The sequence below is a fragment of the Engystomops pustulosus genome, chromosome 7 (genome assembly GCF_040894005.1).
Source record: "Engystomops pustulosus chromosome 7, aEngPut4.maternal, whole genome shotgun sequence".
Classification (NCBI taxonomy): domain Eukaryota; kingdom Metazoa; phylum Chordata; class Amphibia; order Anura; family Leptodactylidae; genus Engystomops; species Engystomops pustulosus.
Window position 1 is genome coordinate 100,958,438 of NC_092417.1, and position 26,247 is coordinate 100,984,684.

The 26,247-nt window shown below is 43.5% G+C and overlaps 2 protein-coding genes across 5 annotated transcripts in view; one reads left to right on the top strand and one right to left on the bottom strand.

Moving 5' to 3' along the window:
• The first annotated feature begins 12,988 nt into the window (after window positions 1-12,988).
• On the top strand, window positions 12,989-25,227 carry SLC22A31 (solute carrier family 22 member 31). 3 transcript variants are annotated; one of them, XM_072117447.1, is made up of 10 exons: window positions 13,184-13,371; window positions 17,198-17,283; window positions 17,469-17,572; window positions 18,071-18,225; window positions 19,945-20,113; window positions 20,234-20,379; window positions 20,464-20,572; window positions 21,590-21,798; window positions 21,880-21,991; window positions 22,721-25,227. In XM_072117447.1, exons 1-10 carry the CDS (start codon window positions 13,323-13,325, stop codon window positions 23,100-23,102), a joined length of 1,521 nt encoding a protein of 506 aa, XP_071973548.1. In that variant the 5' UTR covers window positions 13,184-13,322; the 3' UTR covers window positions 23,103-25,227. The 3 variants fall into 3 exon arrangements, with proteins under 3 accessions (XP_071973547.1, XP_071973550.1, XP_071973548.1); XM_072117446.1 differs by lacking the exon at window positions 17,198-17,283 and having other exon boundaries at window positions 12,989-13,371; window positions 20,234-20,358; XM_072117449.1 differs by lacking the exon at window positions 17,198-17,283 and having other exon boundaries at window positions 13,015-13,371.
• CDH15 (cadherin 15) overlaps window positions 23,704-26,247 on the bottom strand; it is a 71,035-nt gene continuing 68,491 nt past the window's right edge. For both annotated transcript variants that reach the window (XM_072117444.1, XM_072117445.1), the window contains exons 12-14: window positions 24,343-24,479; window positions 24,096-24,260; window positions 23,704-24,001 (exon numbers count right to left, since the gene is read on the bottom strand). In XM_072117444.1, the coding sequence (XP_071973545.1) occupies window positions 23,801-24,001; window positions 24,096-24,260; window positions 24,343-24,479 (503 nt within the window). In that variant the 3' untranslated portion in view covers window positions 23,704-23,800. The remainder of the gene's footprint in view (window positions 24,002-24,095; window positions 24,261-24,342; window positions 24,480-26,247) is intronic.

The window sequence follows — 26,247 nt, forward strand, 5'->3', positions numbered from 1 at the left end:
GTTCCAATTAATCATTATCATATTCAGCTGTCCAGGCTGGGAGGCACAGCCACACCCCCAGTGCTTGACTGACAACTTGGATAATGAGAAATGGTCCCCCCAGCATTGTATAATCTGGGGGACACATGGCCGGACAGTCCTCCCCCTTGTTTTTATTTAAATTAGTCTTAAGTTTTAGATATAGAGTAATGTTGGTGTTATTTTAGTGACGGAATAAAAGTTAATGGTTAGAGGAATGGTTTAGTCTGGCTCACCTATTTTAGCGATGACTTGGTATCTCCGTTCTAGAAGTCTCTGGGCAGAAGAATGTTGGCATATTTGTGATTGGTAGAAGTTTCTGAGGTAAATAGTATTTAAACAGCTCTTTCCAGGTGGCGAGTTGCCAGAAGACGTCTAGTGTCAAGACAAGAAGAGCCCCACCCTCTCTATGTTAATTTTCATAAGACTGTCATGGTTGTTTGTTACTTGGGCATTGTCACCCAGCAATGCTGGGTGGACTGGGTTCTTTTATTCAATAAAATTGAAGTTATTCTGTTTTTATTAATATTTAATTATTTATTACTAATGAATTATTTACTTACTTATTTATTAAATTAATTAATTTATGTTACCCTTTAATAAACACCAGGGCCATTATTTGTCCAAAGGAGCTTTGTTTGTGTATGTATTTATTAGTTTAAGAATGGGATTACGGGTAGGGCTTGTGCTGCCATGATGTAACACTCCTGGTGCTGGCGGCTCCTGCAGCCTGTTTGTGTAAGAGACATAAATACTCCAGGATGCAGCCATGTGTATAGCAGAACATGTCAGGCACTTGTGTAGCTGATGTCTGTGTCTCACACATGTGTATAGCAGAACATGTCAGGTACTTGTGTAGCGGATGGCTGTGTCTCACACATGTGTATAGCAGAACATCAGCTACACAAGTACCTGACATGTTGTGGTAGACACATGTGTGATACACAGCCATCCGCTACACAAGTACCTGACATGTTCTGCTATACACATGTGTGATACACAGACATGTCAGGTACTTATGTAGCTGATGTCTGTGTATCACACATGTGTATTGCACAACATGTCAGGCACTTGTGTAGCGGATGGCTGTGTCTCACACATGTGTATAGCACAACATGTCAAGTACTTGTGTAGCTGATGTCTGTGTCTCACATGTGTGTATAGCAGAACATGTCAGGTACTTGTGTAGCTGATGTCTGTGTCTCACATGTGTGTATAGATACAAGACAAAATGGGGCTTAACGGGTGCGCTAGTAACCAACTCGTAGGACAGACCAGCAGTGCGAAGGAGATGGATTAAATGATATTTATTTGGTAAAATAACAAAGGTCATCCAATCGGTAACGCCTTTCGAGTATAGTACCCTTCGCCAGACCAAACTATAAAATGATAATCTTACAAGAAGAGGCATAATTACTATAATACAATACAAAATAATGAAAAAAATAAATAATAATAAAATAAAAACAAGTTTAAATTGATGTAAACATAATGAAAAGATATGCAGATGAACAGTTCAAATGGAAGTGTATAAATACAGAATTAAAGTATTGTGGGATGTGGTGGACTGGATATATAGCTCAGGTCTTGGAAAAGTAATATATTGAACTAATGGATGTATACATATAGGTGAATGTGTAATAGATTGCATAGCATTAAAATATATAAAATAGGGATAGATGGTAAAATACATAGGTAAATGGCTAATATAGAAGTGAATGAATATAAATATAAATAAATATCATAGGGAAAAGATGAACTAGTATAAGTGAATAGTTGGAAGATTTATATCATAAGTTGGTGTACATGCATAAATAAATAAATAATGGATCGATATAGGCAATTGATAAATTAAATAGTGATACCTCAGGGGGATGGCCATGGAGAGAAATATAAAATATATAAATTATATAAGGTCCCAGGTGAGGGAATGTGAGGGCAAAATCACATTCATAGCAGAACATGCCAGGTTCTTGTGTAGCTCATGTCTGTGTCTCACACATGTGTATAGCAGAACAAGTCAGGTACTTGTGTAGCTGATGTCTGTGTCTCAAACATGTGTATAGCAGAACATGTCAGGTACTTGTGTAGCTGATGTCTGTGTCTCTCACAGCTCATGTCTGTGTCCCACACATGTCATAGAAGAACATGTCAGGTACATGTGTAGCTGATATCTGTGTCTCACACTTGTCATAGCAGAACATGTCAGGTACATGTGTAGCTGATGTCTTTGTCTCACACATGTGTATAGCAGAACATTTCAGGTATTGTGTAGCTCATGTCTGTGTCTCACACGTGTATAGCAGAACATGTTAGGTACTTGTGTAGCTGATGTCTGTGTCTCGCATGTGTGTATAGGTATAGCAGAACATGTCAGGTACTTGTGTAGCTGATGTCTGTGTCTCACACATGTGTATAGCAGAATATGTCCAGTACTTGTGTAGCTGATGTCTGTGTCTCTCACATGGGTGTAGCAGAACATGTCCGGTACTTGTGTAGCTGATGTCTGGGTCTCACACACGTGTATAGCAGAACATGTCAGGTACTTGTGTAGCTGATGTCTGTGTCTCACACATGTGTATAGCAGAACATGTCAGGTACTTTTGTAGCTGATGTCTGTGTCTCACACATGTGTATTAGGAGGATGCAGCATGTCAGCAGGTAAAGCACAGACCCTAGCAATGCTTTACTATACATTACACATAGATATGAGCAGGAGGAGGGCTATCATCACCTTTTCTCCATCTATGTGCCCAGGCTCATTTACATAAATAGAAAATACTATTATACAATGATTTATGTATGAATTGACTAGATAAAGGCTGGGATGGAATACTTGCTGTTATCTTTCCCCATCATTATGCAGACTTCTGGTCTGAATTCGGACTCACTGAGCCCTGTTACGGACACTGTGTATGCTGTCACACCCTCTTCTCTTGCTTGATGATGCCTGTAACCATGAGCAATGGGGATTTTAGGGATTATACAATAGTGAGAGCTGCAGAATAAGTTCATTTACAGGTATAGTCGACATTTCCATTTTATAAAACCATGACATAAAGGGTAATGAAGGAATCACACTGCTGATGTAGCCACTTGGAGGGAATAGATGCAGCCCCCCACACAGTGAAGGGTATGAGGCTCTAAACTAGTGCTGAGTCCCCTAAATTTGCAGAAAATATTTGCCCCTGTGATTCTTTAAGTAGATTTCAAAACACCTTTCCCTGGCCCTGCAAAATCCACATCATGCAGTTTTGCAGTGTACACTCTCCTTACAAGACCGCAGAGAAGGGATGGGCCCAGGAATGTAACCTCAGTCCAGGAGACATAGCAGCAAGATAAGTGCGGCCTAGACCTACTTCACACACTTGTAATTTGCACAGCTATAGCGTCTTAACATTGGCAGTGAAAGTGCTATAAGTAACCTGTTCTGTAATTTTCTGTAACCCTAATTTTTCATATCTGCCATGTGTCCCTATATACCAGTGATGGCAAACCTTCTAGAGACCGAGTGCCCAAACTACAACAAAGACCCGCTTATTTATCGCAAAGTGCCAACACAGGAATGTAGTTTTTTAAAATTTTAATTTAAATTTTATACTCCCTTCTCTGTCACAGTTTTCATTGATACCAGCACCTGAGGACACCAATAAAGCAGAAAATAGTCCCAGGTACAGCTGTCACTTTAAAATAGCTCTGTGCACAGCAAGTCCTGGGCTGTGTGGGACTGCAAAAGATGCCTGGAATCATCTCTGGTGATGGCCTGAGTGCCCACAGAAAGGGCTCTGAGTGCCACCTCTGGCACCAGTGCCATAGGTTAGCCATCACTGCTATATACCAAGGAGGTTTAAAAATTGTTTTTTTTCGTGACATGTTGTAGTTCACCATAGTGGTATATTTTGGTTAAAATGTTTTTCATTTATTTATAATAATGGTGAAAAATTTTAAAACCTTGCGATTTTCTGATTTCTAAATGTTATGCTTATCATACAGTTAGTTTACCTCTCAAATAGGTTACTAATATTAACTATATGTCTGCTTTATATTGACATTATTTTTTGTTATTTTATTTTATTAGGATGTTAAGAGACCTACAGAGCGATCAGCAATTTTCCAGATTTTTAAGAAAATTTTACATGCAATTATTTTAGAGGTCTATTTATATCTATAGGGGTTCCATCGCTCTCCTTCACTGTTTTACATGTAAATCCATAGAAGATGTACAATATACAACTGAGACATAATATGTATAAGTCATGTTACAGTGTAATGTGAACTAAGAACACTTAAAGGGATATTCCCATGAAAACTGGTTTCTTATATGTACTCAGGATAACTAAATAACTGTCAGGATTTGGGATTCGTGAGTCCTCTGGACCACCTGGGATCGGAGTCTAAGTGGCACCTGGTCTTCACCAGAGCCTGCTGCAAAGCGGGTTGGACTTGCTGCGGCACGGTACCACCAGGTCTTTCCACAGGTGCGACCAACCCGTGGCGGCAGCCAAGGTTGAGGTACCTTAAAAGGGTTATCCGCGGAACATCGGCGGTGCTGGAGGAGGTAAGTAGATGTTTATTATGTTTAACTAGCCCACCCCAGCCCGGCCCTAAGTAATAACCTCTTTAAGGAAGACAGTCTCGTGGTCAGGTCCAGGTACAAGGTCAAGGCAGGTGGCAGAGATGCAACGTCAAGTTCAATCCGGGGTCAGCAACGGGAGGTCCAGGGAACGGGAACACTGGCACACAGGACACAGAACACGGGGAATCGGGAGCAGGAATGCAGGATACACAGGAACACACAAGATGCAGGAGACACAGGAACGCAGGAGAATCGCTAGGGAGCTTTTTCTAAGGCTGTGAGGCACGTAGATCCGGCAGGGAAGGGGCTGGGAATATATATAGAGTAGGGCATCTGGCCAGCGCCAATTATCCATGAAGCTCCTTGGGGAAGTATCAAAGATGGTTTACCCCAGTATAAGTGACTGTCCGGGAAGTCAATATAGTAGAAGTGGAGAGAAACAACAAGTGGAGTACATAGAGTATAAGATACAGGGAGGGGTGATGATTGTCCGTGTGGGCATGGGTCTTGCTGACTTGTTGGTCGTAAAGAATCCCTAAAATAGCCCTGATTTAGGACACAGATCTATCACGCCCTGATAGCCTAGCTTCGGATCTGTGGTCCGATTTAACCACAGTTCCGACCGGAACCTAACCCTGCGATAACTGGCCCTGTTATAGACCTATTTAGCAGGTATAGTCAGGTGATGTGTATTACTTGCGTCAAGTGAGTCACAGGTAGGGTGTAGGTACTGTGTCATAAAGTCATGTCACAGTTGAGATATGAAACCCAAATCCCGACAAGGCTTGTTTCACCCTATTGGGCTCATCAGGGGACTGCTGGGTTCATCAACAAAACGTCCTTATCCCTGTGGAGGGCGATACAGGTTTACATATAGTAGCCAGGCAGGACCGACTGGTTCACACGGTTGACACTAGGAGTTCGTCTGACCCTCTCAGCCATCTTGCCTCCCTGGCTACTATATGTAAACCTGTATCGCCCTTCACAGGGATAAGGACGTTTTGTTGATGAACCCAGCAGTCCCCTGTTGAGCCCTATAGTGAAACCGTTTCATATCTCACTGTGACATGACTTTATGACACAGTACCTACACCCTACCTGTGACTCACTTGACGCAAGTAATACACATCACCTGACTATACCTGCTAAATAGGTCTATAACAGGGCCAGTTATCGCAGGGTCAGGTTCCGGTCGGAACTGTGGTTAAATAGGACCACAGATCCGAAGCTAGGCTATCAGGGCGTGATAGATCTGTGTCCTAAATCAGGGCTATTTTAGGGATTCTTTACGACCAACGAGTCAGCAAGACCCATGCCCACACGGACATTCATCACCCCTCCCTGTATCTTATACTCTATGTACTCCACTTGTTGTTTCTCTCCACTTCTACTATATTGACTTCCCGGACAGTCACTTATACTGGGGTAAACCATCTTTGATACTTCCCCAAGGAGCTACATGGATGATTCATCTGTGACTCATGAGACGTACAAACAAGCCTATGAGGTGAGTCCTCTGTATACATACCTCTTATACATATGAGAACACTCTAGGTAAGTCCTTATACGCTCATCTGTCTTTTTCATTTTTAGACTACTCATCATTGTCGAGGAATCGAATACGTCTAACAATACCCCACCTATATATCACTTGTAAATATTTGTAAATAAATGTACACGTCTTCAATTACAAAAATTACTAGTTGTACTTTCTCTTTTATGCCCATAAGTGATTTCTTTGTTCAGGTCACCCCTATTTACACATCCCAGGTAACCTTCTTATTGTACTTTTTTCAGCGCCAATTATCGGAACACTGGCCCTTTAAATCTGGCAGACGTGCAGTCGACCTGCAGTCATGCACAGGGAGCCGCGGGAGACTCCGCTGGATCTGGCGAGGTGAGTCCCGCTGTGAGAGCAGCGACCAGCACGGAGGTACATAGGTGGGAACTGTGACCGTAACACATTCTCTAATTCACTGCTATCAACAAAAATGCAGCATTTCACAGATATAAGTCCAACCTGTCAATATCAGTCCTACGTTACACAATTTCAGTTTCCCATAGACATGACTAGAAGGTAATAAGAGATCTGGGGTTAGGGGGAAGCAGGCACATGACAGTGAGATGTAGCAGAGCCCAGAGTGTAACAGTGTAATGGTCTGTCAGCCATTGTGTAATCTCATGCATCTCTGATCTGTCTCTTCTCTCTGTCAGTGTGTTAGTACAATGTCAGAAGCCAGATGAAAGTGTATATACACCGTGTACCCTGATAATGTAACCATATTGTCAACCCACGGAACTAGATGGATAATACAGTAATGTGTCTGCTTAGTGAGGCCCCGCCCACACCATGGGATTTTACACTGAGCAGCCTAGAGAGTGATAGGAGCTAAAACAGAAATAACACTGAGTAACATTGTAAAGTAAGGGGTTAAAATGATCTTTGTGTTCACATCACTAGGGGATTGCTAGTAAATCACTAGTAAAATATTTATTAGTTTTAGTTGCTTCGTCCATTGCCATACCTGCAGACCATGCCTCTTGAGCATACTGCACGGTATACAGACATTTTGGTAAAATTATCATCTTCAATTTTTCTTTTTGTACAGGAGGTTTTAATTTTTGTAAATGTATGAAAACATTATAAAACCTATACAAATTTGGTATCCCTACTGCAATACAGTGAGGAACACTACCGCCATACAGTGAAGAACACTACCGCCATACAGTGAGAGACATTACCCCCATACAGTGAGGAACACTACCCCCATACAGTGAGGAACACTACCCCCATACAGTGAGGAACACTACCGCCATACAGTGAGGGACATTAGCCCCATACAGTGAAGAACACTACCGCCATACAGTGAGGAACACTACCGCCATACAGTGAAGAACACTACCGCCATACAGTGAGAGACATTACCCCCATACAGTGAGGAACACTACCCCCATACAGTGAGGAACACTACCCCCATACAGTGAGGAACACTACCGCCATACAGTGAGGGACATTAGCCCCATACAGTGAAGAACACTACCGCCATACAGTGAGGGACACTACCGCCATACAGTGAGGCATACTACCGCCATACAATGAGGCATACTACCGCCATACAGTGAGAGACATTACCCCCATACAGTGAGGAACACTACCGCCATACAGTGAGGCATACTACCGCCATACAATGAGGCATACTACCCTCATACAGTGAGGAACACTACCGCCATACAGTGAGGAACACTACCGCCATACAGTGAGGGACATTAGCCCCATACAGTGAAGAACACTACCGCCATACAGTGAGGGACACTACCGCCATACAGTGAGGGACACTACCGCCATACAGTGAGGGACACTACCGCCATACAGTGAGGCATACTACCGCCATACAGTGAGGCATACTACCGCCATACAGTGAGGCATACTACTGCCATACAGTGAGGCATACTACTGCCATACAGTGAGGCATACTACCGCCATACAGTGAGGGACACTACCGCCATACAATGAGGCATACTACCGCCATACAGTGAGAGACATTACCCCCATACAGTGAGGAACACTACCTCCATACAGTGAGGAAAACTACCACCATACAGTGAGAGACATTACCCCCATACAGTGAGGAAAACTACCGCCATACAGTGAGGGACATTAGCCCCATACAGTGAAGAACACTACCGCCATACAGTGAGGCATACTACCGCCATACAGTGAGAGACATTACCCCCATACAGTGAGGCATACTACCCTCATAAAGTGAGGAACACTACCGCCATACAGTGAGGAACACTACCGCCATACAGTGAGGAACACTACCTCCATACAGTGAGGAACACTACCCCCATACAGTGAGGAACACTACCGCCATACAGTGAGGCATACTACCGCCATACAGTGAGGCATTCTACCGCCATACAATGAGGCATACTACCCTCATACAGTGAGGAACACTACCACCATACAGTGAGGAACACTACCGCCATACAGTGAGGGACATTAGCCCCATACAGTGAAGAACACTACCGCCATACAGTGAGGGACACTACCGCCATACAGTGAGGGACACTACCGCCATACAGTGGGGGACACTACCGCCATACAGTGGGGGACACTACCGCCATACAGTGAGGCATACTACCTCCATACAGTGAGGCATACTACCGCCATACAGTGAGGGACACTACCGCCATACAATGAGGCATACTACCGCCATACAGTGAGAGACATTACCCCCATACAGTGAGGAACACTACCTCCATACAGTGAGGAAAACTACCACCATACAGTGAGGGACATTAGCCCCATACAGTGAGGGACACTACCGCCATACAGTGAGGCATACTACCGCCATACAATGAGGCATACTACCCTCATACAGTGAGGAACACTACCACCATACAGTGAGGAACACTACCGCCATACAGTGAGGGACATTAGCCCCATACAGTGAAGAACACTACCGCCATACAGTGAGGGACACTACCGCCATACAGTGAGGGACACTACCGCCATACAGTGGGGGACACTACCGCCATACAGTGGGGGACACTACCGCCATACAGTGAGGCATACTACCGCCATACAGTGAGGGACACTACCGCCATACAATGAGGCATACTACCGCCATACAGTGAGAGACATTACCCCCATACAGTGAGGAACACTACCTCCATACAGTGAGGAAAACTACCACCATACAGTGAGGGACATTAGCCCCATACAGTGAGGGACACTACCGCCATACAGTGAGGCATACTACCGCCATACAATGAGGCATACTACCCTCATACAGTGAGGAACACTACCCCCATACAGTGAGGGACACTACCCCCATACAGTGAGGGACACTACTCCCATACAGTGATGAACACTGCCGCCATACAGTGAAGACTACCGCCATACAGTGAGGGAAACTACCCCGATACAGCGAGGGACACTACCGCCACACAGTGAAGAATACATTCATACAGTGAGGAACACTACAGCCATACAGGGAGGAACAGTACCGCCATACAATTAGGAACACAACCGCCATACAATTAGGAACACAACCGCCATACAGTGAAGAATACTGATGCTACATTTGTGGAACAAACCCTTGTCATTAAAGGAAACCTACCATCCCGGATCTACCTAATAAGGTGCTTTTTAAAAAAAGAGAAAAAAAAAAACCTTTGTGTCCCAGATTTATTTATCTTACAAATATGTACATTTTCTTTGGAGGCTACTGGGGCAAGGAGTATCCGTGCCATGGAATGGGAGCTCTGGCTACTCCATGCCCCAGTAGCCTTTTCCGATACCTTCTACATGCAGTCTTCAGCGCGCTCATGCTACTACAACTATGCAACCTCTTCTCTGAAGCCAGAGCGGAGGCACATGGGCAGAACTCTGGCTTTGCAGACGAGTGCGCGCTGAAACCAGCTCTGGTGTGAAGTAGCCACAGCTGCTTGTTACATATCAGAACTTACCTACCTGCAACACTGCTCTACACTCCTCCTATATGTCACCCAGCTATCCTTCTTTTCACCCATGCTAACATCCCCTGTGCACTAAACCTAGGTGGCTTTCACTCTGTGAGTCACAAACTACTCTCCATGTTAATGGATCCCATTCTTACACAATGCTTATTTAGATGCATACTATAGAAAAAAGGAAAAAAGACAGGCGCTTCCTGTTGCAGATAAACAGAGGTAGATGAGTGTCCAAAGCCAATATAAAAGAGGTGCTCACCTCTGGTAGTTGTGCTGGCGGGCACAACACCATGAATTGCGTGTCGGGTGCTGCCGAGTCCTTACCGGCAGGGATGCTTCCGGCGATAGAAGATGCACAATTAGCCCCAGGAGAAGAGGAAATTCGTTCTATAGGCGGTGTAGGAAAAGAAAAGAACAGACTCTACGCTGGCGCAACCCGATTAAAAAGTATGGCATATGATGTCCTCCTCTACCTTTCACACCCAGTCTCTGCTTTGCCCCCACTTATGGAAGTCCTTGAAACATTTGGCCACTTCAGCAACCATAAAATTAACGTGTCTAAAAGCGTGGCAATGGGTCTTGGTATCTCGGACTCTGAGAGAGGAGAACTGCACCTGAGATTCCCATTCTCCTGGCAACATAAAGCCATCACCTACCTGGGAATTCAGATCCCCTCAAACCTCAAATCCACTTACGCTCTAAATTACAACACTTTCCTGCTACACACAAGAAGGGAACTGGCAAACTGGGCTTCCAAACAGATCTCCTGGGTTGGGAGAGTTAACTGTATCAAGATGACCCTGCTACCAAGGCTTCTATACCTCTTCCAGACAATCCCACTAGCCTTGCCCAAACTGTTCTTTCAGAAACTGACATGCCTACTCTGGACCTCTTCCCCCCCCCAAGGATACCGAAGACCACGTTGATGTTAAGAAAACTGCAAGGGGGCTTGGGACTTCCTGACTGTAGAAGATACTTCCTCGCTGCATCATACGCGAGGATATTAGACTGGTACCATGGCAGAAAAAACAAATTGTGGGTACAACTAGAAGATAGTCTCTCACCCGCCCCTCTCACCACAATGCCCTAGTCTCACTCATACGCCTCACTCGATCATTGCCAAGATCATCGATCTTCCCTATGTTACTCACCAAGTCTTAAGAACACTAAAAACTAGACGTACCTACACGCATGTTCGACCCAGATGGACCAATGGTCCCAGTCACTAACAACCCAGACTTCCCCCCAGGCACTCCTGCGGAATTCTTAGCCCCCCTCAGAACTACATCCCCGCTTTTATTTAAAGATCTCCTAGAAGACTCCTCCCTACGCCCCCTGACTAGCCTCCTTACCTCTAACACTGGTATCCCTCATACATTCTGGGAATATACTCAGCTGCAGCACTTTTATAACAGGCATAAGGTACACCTCAACTTACATAGAGAACTCCGCCCCTTCGAGCGCCTATGCCTCTCCTCCATTGCCATCTCTCACCCAATCTCAGTGCTATACGGACTCTTCCAAGACGAGTGGGCCAAAGCTATCTCCCCTTATGTAAGGGCCTGGGAAGAAGAACTGGGGCAGACAAACACCTCAGATGATTGGTCCAAGGCCTATGAACTATGTCATAAGCTATCCATTTCAGGCAAGGCTCAGGAAACGAATTTTAAAATTCTATCTAGGTGGTACTGGACCCCCGCCAAGCTACACTCAATATACCCATGTCCTGCTGAATGCTGGAGGTGCCGACAGACCACTGGTAACATGACACATATTTGGTGGGAGTGTCCGGTTTTACAGCCCGTTTGGGTACGTGTTGTGGACTTAATAAATAAACTGACTGGTTATACACTGAACAATAACCCAGCTCATCTCTTACTGTCCATACTTCCAACGTCCCTCCCGAAAATTAATAGATCTCTGACAGGTTTCCTATTGATCGCAGCGGGGTCACTAATCCCGAGGCTGTGGAAGTCCACTTGGGTACCGTCCATGTCTGAATGGTTTGCAGAAATCCTCTACTTACAGAGAATGGAGGAACTATCAGCAGAACTGCACCGATCGGGAGAAAGTCATAATCAGACATGGGGGCCTGGATGGACTTTATGCGTTCTCCAACTTATACCACACTGGCAGACTAAGACCCCCATGCCCAACCTTTCCCTTACCTTCTTTCCTACCCTTCTTGCCCTCCCCGTACCCGAGTTTGATACTGTTTCATTCATAATTGTTTTGTTATATGACTGAAGAAATTGTCATGATGTCACCTGCTAAAATGTACCTTCTATATAGCTGTTGCGTTTTGAATATTCATAGACACAGGCTATTTACTTATAGAGTGAATGTTATGCAATTGTATACAGACTAGGAAAGCATAAGGTAAAAACAACAGATAATCTAAAAAACAATAAAAGTAACAACGCGTTTCGCGTCAACCTACTGGACGCTTTGTCAGGTCTATAATGAGTATACAGCTATGGTGATTTCTAAATACATCTACAAGGGAATGATGAGCACATAACCAGAATACAGCAATCCCTGATATTCCTAACATTAACCAACAATCTATATATATAAACTGCCTGTAAAGAAGGATCATAACAGATTGTAGATATGTAGGAAAAATCTACTGGCCTTATACAAATGTCATAGCTAGTTGCTAGGTGCGTATTGCCGTATTGTCTGGGTCAGCAGCTGAACCCGAACATCGAACCTGGGCACCGGGTCCGCTTCTCTCTAGTAGAGCATATTAGTGAGTGTGGTGCTCCAGGATGATGGGGAACCTGCAGCCTACGCCGCAGTACTGGCGGCTCACCGCACAGACATCAGAGCAGTGCCCCACAACAACCAGTGGGATTGCAGCTTTCATAGTCGGAGCAGGTGTGAACGTAAGAGCTGGCTGGTGATTGGTGTGTAGTTGGCTGTCCCGGCATCTCCTCCTCAGCGCTCGCCCCTCCCTCCGCCTCCCTCCTCCAGCTGCTTCTTTCTCCCGTCTCCTCCGCAGTCCTTGGCTTCCGCACTACATGGACTTTGACGGGAAAGTGTGGCCCTTGGCGGGCGGCTTTGGACGTTACACCCGGCTCGTCGCCGCTGCCTCATGGCTCCCGAATGTGTGTGTGTCTCTGGGTTTCTTCTCCGAGTTCCTGTACACCAGCAGCCCGGAATCCCAGTGTCAGGGGGGGCCCTGCGGAGGAGACAACAGCAGCAGCCCTGGGGCCACACTCATCAATAGCAGCACCTGCCCCGGGGCATGGGGCGTCCAGGCTCAGAGCTGGCTGCACGGCACCATCGTCACCCAGGTGAGCGGACACTCACACTCATCCTCCTCTGCTGGAAAGTTCTTCTTCTACATGAAGTAGTTTCCACCAGGGCTGTGCCCACCCTGCGGTGCCAGCTGCATCCTGGTACAGGGACATTAGTTGTGTTCCTCCCTGCTGTGGCCTGCATGAATCCGGGTGATGTACCAGTCCCATCACTGACCCGCAGACTGGATGGTACAATTACTAGTCCAGAGACAGCAGGGGATAGCTGCTTGTTATGTGTACATGTACACAGCGCCTCATACACATAAACATGCCTCACACACAAGTCACATTAGCCCTTCTCTTCACCTGTCATTAGCACAGGAGCAGCGCTCACATTGAGGTGTCACACGGGATGCTGACAACTGACCTTCTAGCCCATAAAAATCCCGGTTGTCTGCAGGCAGTCTCAGGTGGAGGGTTTATTTTAGGAATTTAATCAAAACACCTTGTGTGATCGCAGCCTAAGGAGGAGGAAGATGAGAAATAGTTTCATCCAAACAAAATATCTGTGTGTAAATATCAGACCAATTCCATTATCTGTCAGAAGTATTGCATTTCCGTTTTTTCACTCCTCTCCTTCTACAAGCCATTACTTTTTGATTTTTTTTTTTTTCATTTACAAATCCATATGTTGGCTTGTTATATGTTATTTTCTAGTGGCACCATTTAATATTCTGTGCCATGTACTGGGAAACAGGAAAAAAATTCCAGGTGGTGGAATTGTTAAAAAGACAGTTGTGCCATATTCAGATGGGCTTTACGTGTACAACCCTTTCAATGTGCGGTTAAGATAACACCTCTGTTATTATTTGGATCAGTACTATTGCAGTGATACCAAATTTCTATAGTTATATCTCATTACCTTTTAAAAAAAAAAAATAAAAAATCTTGCATCACAATGTTCTGACACCATATTTCATACTTCATTGTACGTAGCTGTGTAAGGTGTCATTGTTTGTGGAATGGGATGAAGTTTTCATTGAAACCATTTTTAAATTTGTACGACCTTTCTATCACTTAATTTTTATTGGAAGCAAAATGGCAAAACAGGGGCTTTTTGGATATTTAGGCACTATTTTCCGTTCAGTGTCAGGAATAATTGGGTTTTATATTTTAATAAATCCTACAATTTGGGAGGCAGTGATAACTAACGTGTATGATTTCGCTTGATTATTTATTTTTATATGTGTTTGAGGGGAAAGGGGTGATTTAATTTTTATTTATTTTTTAAAAAGTGTTAAAAAATAAATTAAATTAAAGGGTTTTTTTAACTATTATTTGAGCCTTCCTAGCAGAGGTCGCGATAACGCCTCTACAAGTGTCTATGACGCTTGTAGAGGCTGATTTACTCATCCAAAAAATCACCAAGCCTATAAATACGCTTGGTGATTTTCTTGTTTAGGCATTGGCTGACAGCTCCGAGCGGTGTCAGTGCTCCCTGTGATCCGTATCCCAGCGTGCACAGTCACGAGAGCCCCCTGCCAGGCCAGGTCAGGTCATGTGACAAGTGCTTAGGTCACATGATGTGCTACAGCGGCTGCGGGGAGTAGCTCCGCCCATCCCTTTGGCTGTGTGCGATCGGGTTTGAGCTGTCTATGTGACAGCACGATCCTTTACTATATCCTTTACGATATTATCAGTCCCCTGTCACCCTACCCCTGTTTACAGTGAGAGGCTTCAGTGAGAATGCTATATGCAACCTTTCTGCATGTCTCTGTATAGAGATCACTGATAACAGTCATCCAATGGGCTGTTACCATTAGATCACTGTTATCTGTGATCTATATAAAAGAAAAGCGGGGAACACATATATAATGCGTTCCTTGCTAAATTTGCCCCTGTAAAAAATAATAAAAATTAAAATCACCCCTATTTCCCTAGAACTGATATAAAATGTAATAAGCCATAAAAATCCCAAACATGTTAGGTCTCGCCGGGTCACAAAATAACCCGGTCTATCAAAATATAAAAACGGTTATTCCCCGCAGTGAAACGCATAACGGATAAAAGCGCACAGATGTGTGAAATGTCACTTTTACATTTTACATCACATAAAAACTTTTAATAAAAATTGACCAACAGGCTGTACAATCCTCAACATGGCAGCAATGAAAATGTCATCTCATCTCGCAAAAAAAATGACAATTTACACAGTTCCGTACACCAAAGTATGAAGAAGTTATTAGCGTCAGAAGATGGTGAAATGTTGTTTGAATACATTTTCAGAAATTCATAAAACCTACATAAATTTGTTATCACTGTGATTCTACCGAACCAAAGAATAAAGTAGACGTATCATTTGGAGCGCACAGTGGAAGTCATAAAAGCTGATCCCACCAGAAAGCGGCGCAAAAGTGGGGTTTTTTTTTTACCAATTTCACCACATTTGGAATTTTTTTTCCGGCCTCCCACGACATGGAATATTAAATAACATCTCTGAGAAGTAAAAATTGTTACGCAAAAAATAAACCCTCACACAGCTCTGTACATGGAAAGGTATAGATTTTTGAGGGTGGAGAGCGAAAAATTAATGAAAAAAATGCTGCAATGCGAAGGGGTTATATACGACTAGTTTGTATTATTGAAAATTTCATACTCCTCCTCAGCTAAAAATACTCCTCAAAAATGGTGAGAGGAGTATTATTACCCTTCTGGCAAAATGTTAGTGCAACATCGGCTTCCTAGCGTACTTGATTCCTAGGGGTTCTGATCACTTACACAATATACTGTAATGCAACCAATGACATTACGTAGGGCGCCAACCACCATTTGATGGCAGCACTCAGTTGCAGTGGTCAGGTTCGACCGTGACACCTAAGGGGTTAACTGCTACAATCCGTCCCAGTCTCCATGTAATATAGCTGACACCGGGAACCCTCTCCATACTCCTCTTCATAACTGCCCAGTGTGTATTTACGGAAATGTATAAAGTGTTGGTGAATAGACCATTGCAGAGTCACCGCCCCAGAAACATCATGTTGTTGGTTAGAATTGTGGAGTTGTGCATTGCACCATCTATTAGTTGGTCTCGTTTACATCTGAATTTTCGGCTGCCCAGATTAGACCACATTCCTTTTTCTGACAAGTTGGGAAATTGCCCAAAAATAGTTTAAACCCATTAATAAATGTGGAGCATGACATTTTGGAAATTACTCCATAATTCTGGTGTACACAGGTTGATGAATCTCCCCATTCAGCATGTCTGGTCTGGTTCACTGTTTAGTGCTTGGAGTATACAGGGGGTCCCCAACTTAAGGACACCTGACTTACAGAAGAACCTTGGTTACAGACAGACCTCTCTACCCACTGTGACCTCTAGTGAAGCTCTGTCGGCAGTATTTTAGGAAAATGCTCATATTACATATCCCAGGAATTATCCGCTTGTGTGCTCACATCATTGCTCTGCCTAGGGGCGATAAGATGTGTACATAGCACCATGTGTTGTGTGGCATCTGACCCATTCACTGCCTCTTCCTATGTGTCATACTGCCTTCTAGTGTGTGCCTCTATACATCTCTAACTGCAAACCTTCTGCTGATCAGCTGATCGCTCCACAATAAGTTTCTCATTGCTATGCATTTACATCAATGACATCCTCTCAGATGTGATCGATACAAGCAGGCTTGGGTTAGGTGTTGGGGTCTTGTGCAGGGCCCCGCTACCTGATGGGACAGCAGCCGGTGTAAGATTCTGTAGCAGTTGTTGGACAATCTTTGGCTCTTGGAGGATGTATCGCACATAACACTAAATACACTGGTTTAGAAGCTCATAGATAGCAGAATTGTCATTAAACATATCTGGAATGCTACTTTGATGCCAGGAATAGCTGAGATGGACGTCAGACCTCGGCAGGGTGTCTTCTTACCAACACAAGATTCCTGTCAGAATATCGGTGGAAGGATTCAGGTGGGTGACATGGTGCTTGTTATGCCCTAAGCAAATTACTTCCAGGAACATGAGCATAGACTTTATTGCCACTGAGGGTTAGATGTGCCATGGCCTGGACGTGTCACATGGGGTGCATGGATACTCCACACCCTTCTCTCCATTGTAATATGGTGATGGCTGTTAATTGTGTCCTCTTTTGTCAGTGGCATCTTGTATGCGAGAATGGCTGGAAGGTACCGCTGGAGCAAATCTGTTACCTGATTGGCTGGTTGTGGGGCTACATCATATTTGGACTTGTATGTGACAGGTAAGACAGGAGACATGTTTGTTCTGTTTGTAGTACATATGCAGGAACAGGGTTATCAATCTCTTTACTACAGAAGGTTTTGGGCAAACAAGCAGTATTGTTTCATCAAAACAAGCAGATCCCACAAAAGGGAGCATCACTCAATATTTCCAGAAGTGCAGTATTTTTCTGACCTAACTAGCACAACAGGAGGAGACTTATACCGCTCCATGATTTCCATGTTTTACTAGAGCTGTTCTCACTCCTGGACCATCCGCTATATACTGCATTGTGGTGGAACAATGGAAGCCCATAACTAGTACAATGCCCATTACACAGACTCCAGCCATGACTCCTATATCTATCTATAGTACAAGTGCACAGAAGAGTAGCTTCTCCTTCATGAATATTTGGGGTAGGGATACTAAATCCTGCAGAGTAGATAAAGGATATATTGGGCTCCCCTGCCCCCTCCAGCAGCCAAGTTGTAATAATAATGCAATGTTCTGTGTGTTTCAGGTTTGGACGACGTAATGGCTTCATCAGTGCCCTGGTGGTGGCACTGCCCCTTGGTGTGGCCTTGTGCTTCTCTCCAGGGTATCTTAGCTTCATGGCCATCCGGATAGTGTTTGGTGCTGCTCTGTCTGGAATCTTTCTGTCTTTCTACATAGCGAGTGAGTGCAATATGTGAACTCCTAGGAGGGATATTAATAAGCTCTGGCTCAGCGTCTTTGTCCATCCTCACGTTGTCTCCTGTTATTTGCTTTGGGCGGTTCTGTGTTTGCTGGAACTTTGTGACTGAAATGCGAAGGGGAGGAGGGAGCGTCTAAACCAAATACACATATGCATCGTAACTCATTACAGAAATGACGACATGCGTCTGGGGAGCACAAACAAAAATAATTAGAAAATTTAAGATTTTACCTATGATTTGCATAAAATATATCTATGCTGCACCTCATTTACAGGCATGTAATGTTTTATTATATTGCATTAATATGCTTATAACTTTGCAACGGAGCTCCTGGCCCCATTTATGGTTTATCTTTTACCTTGATTCCAATAAACCTATTTTTTTCTCAGGGAAATAGTCACATGTATGATGACAGAGCCTATTCTTACACATTAGGGGGGCCCAGTACAACTGTGAGTCCCACATCACATCCTTCCTCTTCTTTGAGTAAAGGATAAAAGTAGTAGTGCTGTGCCTGTATATGTAGCACATGAGTATTAGTACCATGCTGTGCCCATAAATACGGGATAGACGAAGTAGTGCTGTGCCTTTATATGCAACACGTGAGTATTGGTACCGTGCTGTGCCCATATATACGGGATGGTAGTAGCCCTGTGCCAGTATATGCAGCACATGAGTATTGGTTCCTTGCTGTGCCCATAAATACGGGATAGTAGTAGTGCTGTGTCTGTATATGCAGCACGTGAGTATTAGTACCGTGCTGTGCCCATAAATACGGGGTAGTAGTGTTAGTTCTGTGCCTGTATATGCGTCATATGAGTATTATTACTGTGCTGTGCCTATAAATACAAAATGGGAGTAATAGTACTGTTCTGTATCCAGATATACAGGATTGTAATGCTGTCTATTAACTATATAGAAGTTCTTCAATGGCAAATCTCCTTAAAGTGGACCTGTTACCCGAATATTGGCTGGCAAACACTGCACTACTTAGCACTCAGAATGGCAAGTTACAGCAGTCCAGCCTATTCATGAGGAGGTGGTCTGAGGTGCTCCCCTTTCCTCTGCCCCTCCCACACCACAGGCCGGCAGTGACTGCCAGGCTTCATGCAGAAGTCACCACCTCCTCAGACCACTCCCTCATGAATACACTATCTTCTTGTAGGTCCTGCTTGATGTTAAGGGGGATGCCTTACAAGACCTAATGACCTAATGCACGATAATCGCCAAACCAGCATAACTAACCTATGAAGTAGGTTTTTTTTAATTTCAGAAATTAATAGTGCAGGTGGTAATAGTAAACTTTGTAATTTACTTTATTATGGAAAAATACTTGAGTCCATGTTTACATCTTTCTTCTGTTGTAGTGAGAAGTGTGTGGAAAAACCTTCTCAAGCCTTGTACAAAGCAGAATCACTTAATCTTGCTGTAAGGAGAAGCAAAGTTTTCTTTAATGAAATTTATTACATAGTTTACTATTCTCTTCTACACAATGAATGTATCCAGCAATGTGGTTCTAAGAATCTATATATTGACATTTACGCTTTTCCTGTCATTTCCTGCTTTGCTTGCTTTGTGCTTTCCTGGATGTCCCAGTCTTGCTCAGGTAGGTACCACTAGCATTCTGCATCTAGCTTCTTTGTCTCTGACCATAAGTAGTGTAACTTAGCGAAAACAACTTTGTTTCTCTCTACTCCAGGGTTAGAGCTTTGCCCCCCTGGTCTCCGGCTCATGATAACAATGATTGGGGGATTTTTCTGGTTAGGGGGTGAGCTGCTGCTTCCAGGTGTGGCTGTGCTATGCTCCGACTGGAAGGTGTTACAAGGAGCAATAAGTGGAGCGTTACTGTTACTGTCTGGTTATTGGTGGTAAGTGCTTTGTATATGTCATGTATTCTACACTCCCTTTACATATACAAGTAAGCTTTCTCTGTGTTGACTCTAAACCTCATTGCTTCCTATGTGAATCTGGTCTCCCCACATGTGAAGCTGCCACTTACTGTTCCCTGAATCCCCCCGCTGGCTTCTGGCTACTCGGCAGCTGAATCGGTGCAAGGCAGAGCTCTGTCTCTTCTCCAGAGCGAATGGAATAGACACGGGAGAGGACTTTGCAGGTCGGGAGAGTCTATTTACTGGTGAGCAGCAAATACTTAATGCAATTTATTACTACGATTTACACAAGTCCTTCTTTTCTCCCTATCGAATTCTCTTCTTTTCAGAAATAGACTCACTTTGGAGGGGCTTCCCCCGTCCTCGATATTATAGCTTCTGCAGTCTAGTCGGGACTCGTCTTATTTGGAGGAACGCTTTAATCCTTGGATTCACTACGTAAGTCACCAGCCATATGTCTTGATCATGTCTTGTACATAATTTCTTGATCAAAGTAGAGGTGTTTCAGATCTACCGTATATGACTATAGGAACCCTAGTGTTAAGTGTGTGATTTCAGGTTTACTTTTGATTGTACTATGGATCTATTCCTACAAGTTACGTCACAGAGAAAAGTTATCCAAACTAGTTCAAAGCAAAAGTGGAGCAGATTGTATGGCAACACTAAATTTTACTGTAAGGTACAAATAACAGAGCAAAAAATGCAGTGGTATATGCTCACCCCTGAGTTTGTAGTAAGCTTGTGTATGTCGTGCACAGATGGTTTGGTTGCTGGTCTGGTTCCAAGCACATGAAATGAAAATGAATGAAAAAAGATGTCCATCGGCAGCAGGCGAAAAAAGTCAGTGGTTGGTAAAAAAAAGGCTTTATTGAAAAAACAATGGTTAAAACAAGGATACCATGTTAGCAGGTTACGCCTTTCAGACCCTAGAGAGCGGGTCCTTAGTGATACCTGACTAAGGACCTGACTTGGGTATGACTAAGGATCCGTTCTCTAGGGTCTGAAATGCGTAACCTGCTACCATGGTATCCTTGTTTTAACCATTGTTTTTTCAATAAAGACTTTTTTTTAGCAGCCACTGACTTTTTTCGCCTGCTGCCAATGGACATCTTTTTTCATTCACTAAATTTTACTACTTTTCTATGTAAGAAAATTTTACTTCTTTTCTATGTAGTTTAGTACTGCGTCTTTTTGTATATGTGTTCCGTGGTGGAGACAAACTATTTTACCTCCATGGGAAATAAAGCTCAACTTATATACAACTGCTTCACTTTTCCAAGTGTAGGGATGGTGGAATCCACCTCCTGTGTCTGTGACAGTGGCTGAAGGGCCTTGACCACCTAGTGTTTGGATTTATAATAAATAAGAAAGTCTTGTTTACTGAACCAGGATTTTCCCTTTAGTCATGTGTGCAGTGACTTTTCTAGCAGTGCACTTATCTTACTTATTTTTCAGATTCATTGGCAGTGGCATCAGACCTTGCTTTGCTCGGAACCTCATGGCTCTAGGCGGCTCTACTCCATATTTTCTCCAGGCTGGTAGTGAAGTCCTTGCTTGTATTTCCCTGTGTATCACTGTGAACCACTGGGGTCGTCGTGCAGTTCTTCTCCTGTTCACCATCTTGACTGGTTTCTGCTCCCTCCTGCTTCTAGCCCTCACACAGTGTAAGACTCTAGGATTTGCTGCTGGTACTATATGCTGTTCCGAGTTCCTTCACTGTTAAATCGCCATTCTCTCCCATTTAGACCTGTTCACAGCAGTATCCATAGCCATCTCTGTGCTGGGGTCTCTCTCTTCACATGCTGTAGTGATGCTGAGTGTCTTCTATGCCAGTGAGGTATTACCAACAGTAATCCGGTGAGTAAATAATGTGACCTAATACTTTTTTTTTGTATATGATCTTCAATAAGTAGGACAAGTGATAAGTACTCTGACGCTATTTCTCTTCCCTAAAGTATAAACTGTAATGCAGATTCAAACTTCAGTAACACTGCCCCTGAGGTCTGGAGGTTGGAGCTGTTTCAGTGTTTATTGCTTTAGGCTAGGGACCTATATGTGCTGTGAATTGCATTTGTCTGTTCTCTTGTGATTCCTGGGCAGCAGGACTTTGAGATCTGTGACTTCCCCTGTCCTGCTAGTGGATGATGGGGGCCGTGCAGTCATTTCTGTGATACATCAGCACCCCCGCCAACCGCTGAAATGGGAGCAGTAGTGACGGAGGGGACGTGCATACAATAATGCCTGCAGAGCTTCCTTCATCCACTGGACACCGGCAGGACATCACAGGAAGTCCCAAGTCCTGCTCTCTGGGGGAACCTAATCGGCAGCTTCCTACTGCAAATGGGAAACCTTATGGGGTTAAGTACAATATGGGTCTTATAATTACTGTGTTAGTTTTCTATGAGTGGCCAACCCCTTTAACTTTTAATAGGGCTCATGTTTTTTTTTTTTTTCCGTAAAATGACATTGTTTTGTTATTTCTCGTAGATCTGTTAGAATCCATGACCTACTAGCTGTTTATATTTATTTGTAAACCTCTCAAGTTTTACAGAATGCTGTATAAATAATTTTCTATTTTGTATCCAGGGGTTCTGGCCTGGGCATCATTCTGGGGCTCAGTATGTTGGGCCGAGCGTCTTTTCCAATGATCGTTCTTCAACAGAGATCTGGCTTTTTTCTGCACCATGTTGTCTTCTCATCGTTCTGTATCTTATCAGTCCTGAGTCTTCTCTTATTGCCAGAAACTAAAAGGAAAGCTCTTCCAGACACTTTGAGACAAGGAGAGGGTCTGCGCCGCCCTCCACTTCTTTTACAAGCTACTCAGGATGCAGTGCCGCTGCTTTCCCATGGCAAACCACGTGCTGACTACAACGCGGATAGCTATGCCCAGCTAGCAAGCTCCACAAAGAAAATGATCAGAAGTAACTCCACACATGGACAGGATAATAAGGCTCTGGCCAATGATTAAATGGACCACAGCAAGTAGAGTGTAAGTTATTCCTAAGTAGTAAAGAGCCATTCCTGCCTATGGGAACAGATCAGTGGGCAGGACACCTCATTGGCACAAAGATGATTTTTATTACATGTATAAAATGTGGAAATGTCAGGAAGTTTTCCATCATGTGGAACCACCAACCCTTTTTTATCAAGTCTCCGGGTGTAAGGACCTCAGTCCTAGCAGCATTGACCTGCTCTTTTATTTACTAGTCTTCAGCATTGATCCCAGTGAGTTATACTAAACACCCTCCTCTTATCTTCACCTCAGCTCCTTGTACCATATACATCTAAAGCCCAGAGCTGATTAGCCCAACGTTTTCCTCATCACCTCCTCTTCTCAGACGCTGGTCCCGCTCTCTTACTGTTACATAAATAAGAAAAACATTCTGCCTTCCATCTACTGTAAACAATTACTAAACCGCATGGATTGTTTGTCTTCCTGTGGACCATGGAGACCTACAATGTCCATCTGCCTCAGTTTGATCATCCATACAAAAATAGAACATTACAGAACTATCAATATATACACTGGGATATTGCTGTGGGAAATCTTCACAAAAGCTTTTGGCAAAATACTGATTCCCCAAAAGACAGCCTGCTGTAGCTCCTCCAGCTGAAAAATAAGACCGAGGATTTATATTGTCTCTTCATTGAGAAAAGTCGTCATAGTCATTGGTTGCCATACATGTCTGCCAGACGGCGAAAGCGTGGACCCCACTCCTGCAGATGGTCATAATCCTGGTCAGTGTCTTCCTCACTGGATAGGATGGAGCTCAAGGTGCCAGCGACTGACCCCTCTCCTTCATAATCGTATATCAGTGCAGTATCATATGGGGGGACGCTGGGGTCTGAATCTGCTGCTTGCAATCCCTTAAAAAAAAGAAGAAAATATATATATATATAGTGGTTACAGTGCAGTCATATGCCACCTTACTGATGGCAGCGACAAAACTGCAGAACTCACATCGTGTATGAAGTCTGCAATATCGGAAGGTCGGTCAGAGGGTCTTCGGGGATAGCGAGGAAGTGTCTGACTGTAGGGAGCATCTCTCCGGATTGGAGGCTTGAATCTGGGTGACGGTGGCACTGCCATGGCTGGGTTTCTGAGGCGGTTCATATCATATGCATCCTGTGTAAGAGGAGGGCATAGTATTAGTTTTGGGGTTTAGCAAAGCTTTCTCAGGTGTTAATATTACAGTGCACTCCGTTACCTGATCCTCTTCTCCTCCTCCCTGCTCATTGTAATTGAATATATTGTCTCGTACATCGTCCTCAGAGTCTGACAGTAATCCCTTTGGTGCTGTGTTACTAGTTGTGCACCGAAACAGGAGAAGCAGCAAAGCAAGAACTGCAAGAACACATATATAATCTGTAAATCTGTGTAAGGCACACGTATCATTCAGTCTCGGATCTTAAATACACGTGGCATTCACATGTTAGTCACTTGAAATGACATTTCTCAATGCCCAGGCTACAGGGTCAGAAAGCCCTAAGCACATCAAGTCAGTGTGACATTAGCAGTCCTGCTATTGTTCACAATCTTTGATCTTTAATGGGGGAGAAATGATAACAATGAAGGGCTTATACACCTAGGATTGTTGAAATGACACTTTACCCTTCACCAATCACACTGTTTAATGTAGAAAAGGCTGACAGAATAATATATAATCTTGAAGGGAAGTCAGCATTTTGAGCAACTTTTTAGTCCCATATAGTGGCTGCAAAAATAAGTCTGGGTCTACCATGCTCTGTTTTGCAACTTATTAGGCGCAAGAATGGGACAATTTCAGAGTCCAAAAGTCGCACAAGTTGAACAAACATCAAGGCTACAAAGATAAATACGGCCACTGCATAAGGCAGCTAACTTTGCGGATCAGTAGGTTGGGACAACTACTAACATCATTTGTCAGCCTACCATTTTTATTGCAGGTCCACAAAAGCAGATCATGTGGCTCAGAAAAATAATAGCCTGAAAAAATAGCCAAGAGCCCTGTAGTTTGCAGACATAAAATATATACAAGTTAAGGCCAACTGTAAGACATTGTGTAAAAAACACACACAACAAAATCTAAATAAAGCAAAAAAAAAAAAAAAAACTGCCATAGTTGCTGAGACCATAAATATTATATGTACAGATAACAGTAACACAATAGAGAATCTATTTTTACCATTATTTAGGCTGCAGTTTGCAGAAAATGCAAGTTTATAAGAAATATATGTGTGTGTAACTTATATCCCTAATAACACTAAGCTGAAATGGTGTTGCAGAGAAAAAATGTACCCAGAATAGATCTTTCTTACTGAAAGTATAAATGAGTCTTAATGGAAATTAAATTAAATTGCATTCATCTAAAAGATGTTGTCTTTGCAGAATGTACTTGAATTACTGCATGTTCCTTTTAAGTGGTTTTAAGTCTGTTATAAACCTGTCACCCCATGTTTTTATCATTTGTGTGTTTTTTTCTTTTTAAGTAGTTTTTTTTTATAGTTTTGTTTCTAAGGTCATACCTGAGGTTCCTAGTTAGTCTAATAATTTTGAATTGCTCGGGTAATTTTCTGCAGTGTTTGGTCATGCATGCAGAGACACTCCATTCATGTCTATGTGATAGCTCAATCGTAGCACTGCGCTCTCTCCAGCAGACTCAAACATTGCACATACCTAACTAGTCAAGAGACTCCTTCGATTGTGGGGGTCTCAACAATTACACTTTAACGTAGTTATGAGTAAGCCTAAATCATGTACCACAGTCATGTGTCCAAATTTTGGTTGTGTGTAAAGGTGGAGGTTTTTCATTGATAGTGTTTTAAAAGTGAATTCTTTTTACTTAAAGGGGTTTTCCCACGAACAAAAGTTAGGCCCTATCCATGGGATAGGGCATAACTTGCTGAGACCCCCCCCCCCCACAGATCACAAAAACGAGGGATCCATCGGACCCCCCCTCGTCGCTCCATCAGACTAATGGAGCAGATGGACGCGCATGACCGTTCTGCTTCATTAATCTCTGTGGAGTTGATGGAGATCAGTGGGCGCCGCGGTCTGTAGTTTCCGTCAGCTCCTTAGAGATTAATGGAGCAGAATGGTCATGCACGGCCTTCTGCTCCATTAGTCTGATGGA

Bases quoted from the DNA above. Each gene is read 5' to 3' on its own strand.
- SLC22A31 (XM_072117449.1), top strand. From the start codon at position 13,096: ATGGACTTTGACGGGAAAGTGTGGCCCTTGGCGGGCGGCTTTGGACGT. The intron at 18,226-19,944 runs GTGAGTGCAATA...TCTCTACTCCAG, and splicing joins TCTGTCTTTCTACATAGCGA to GGTTAGAGCTTTGCCCCCCT. The intron at 20,380-20,463 runs GTGAGCAGCAAA...TCTTCTTTTCAG, and splicing joins TCGGGAGAGTCTATTTACTG to AAATAGACTCACTTTGGAGG.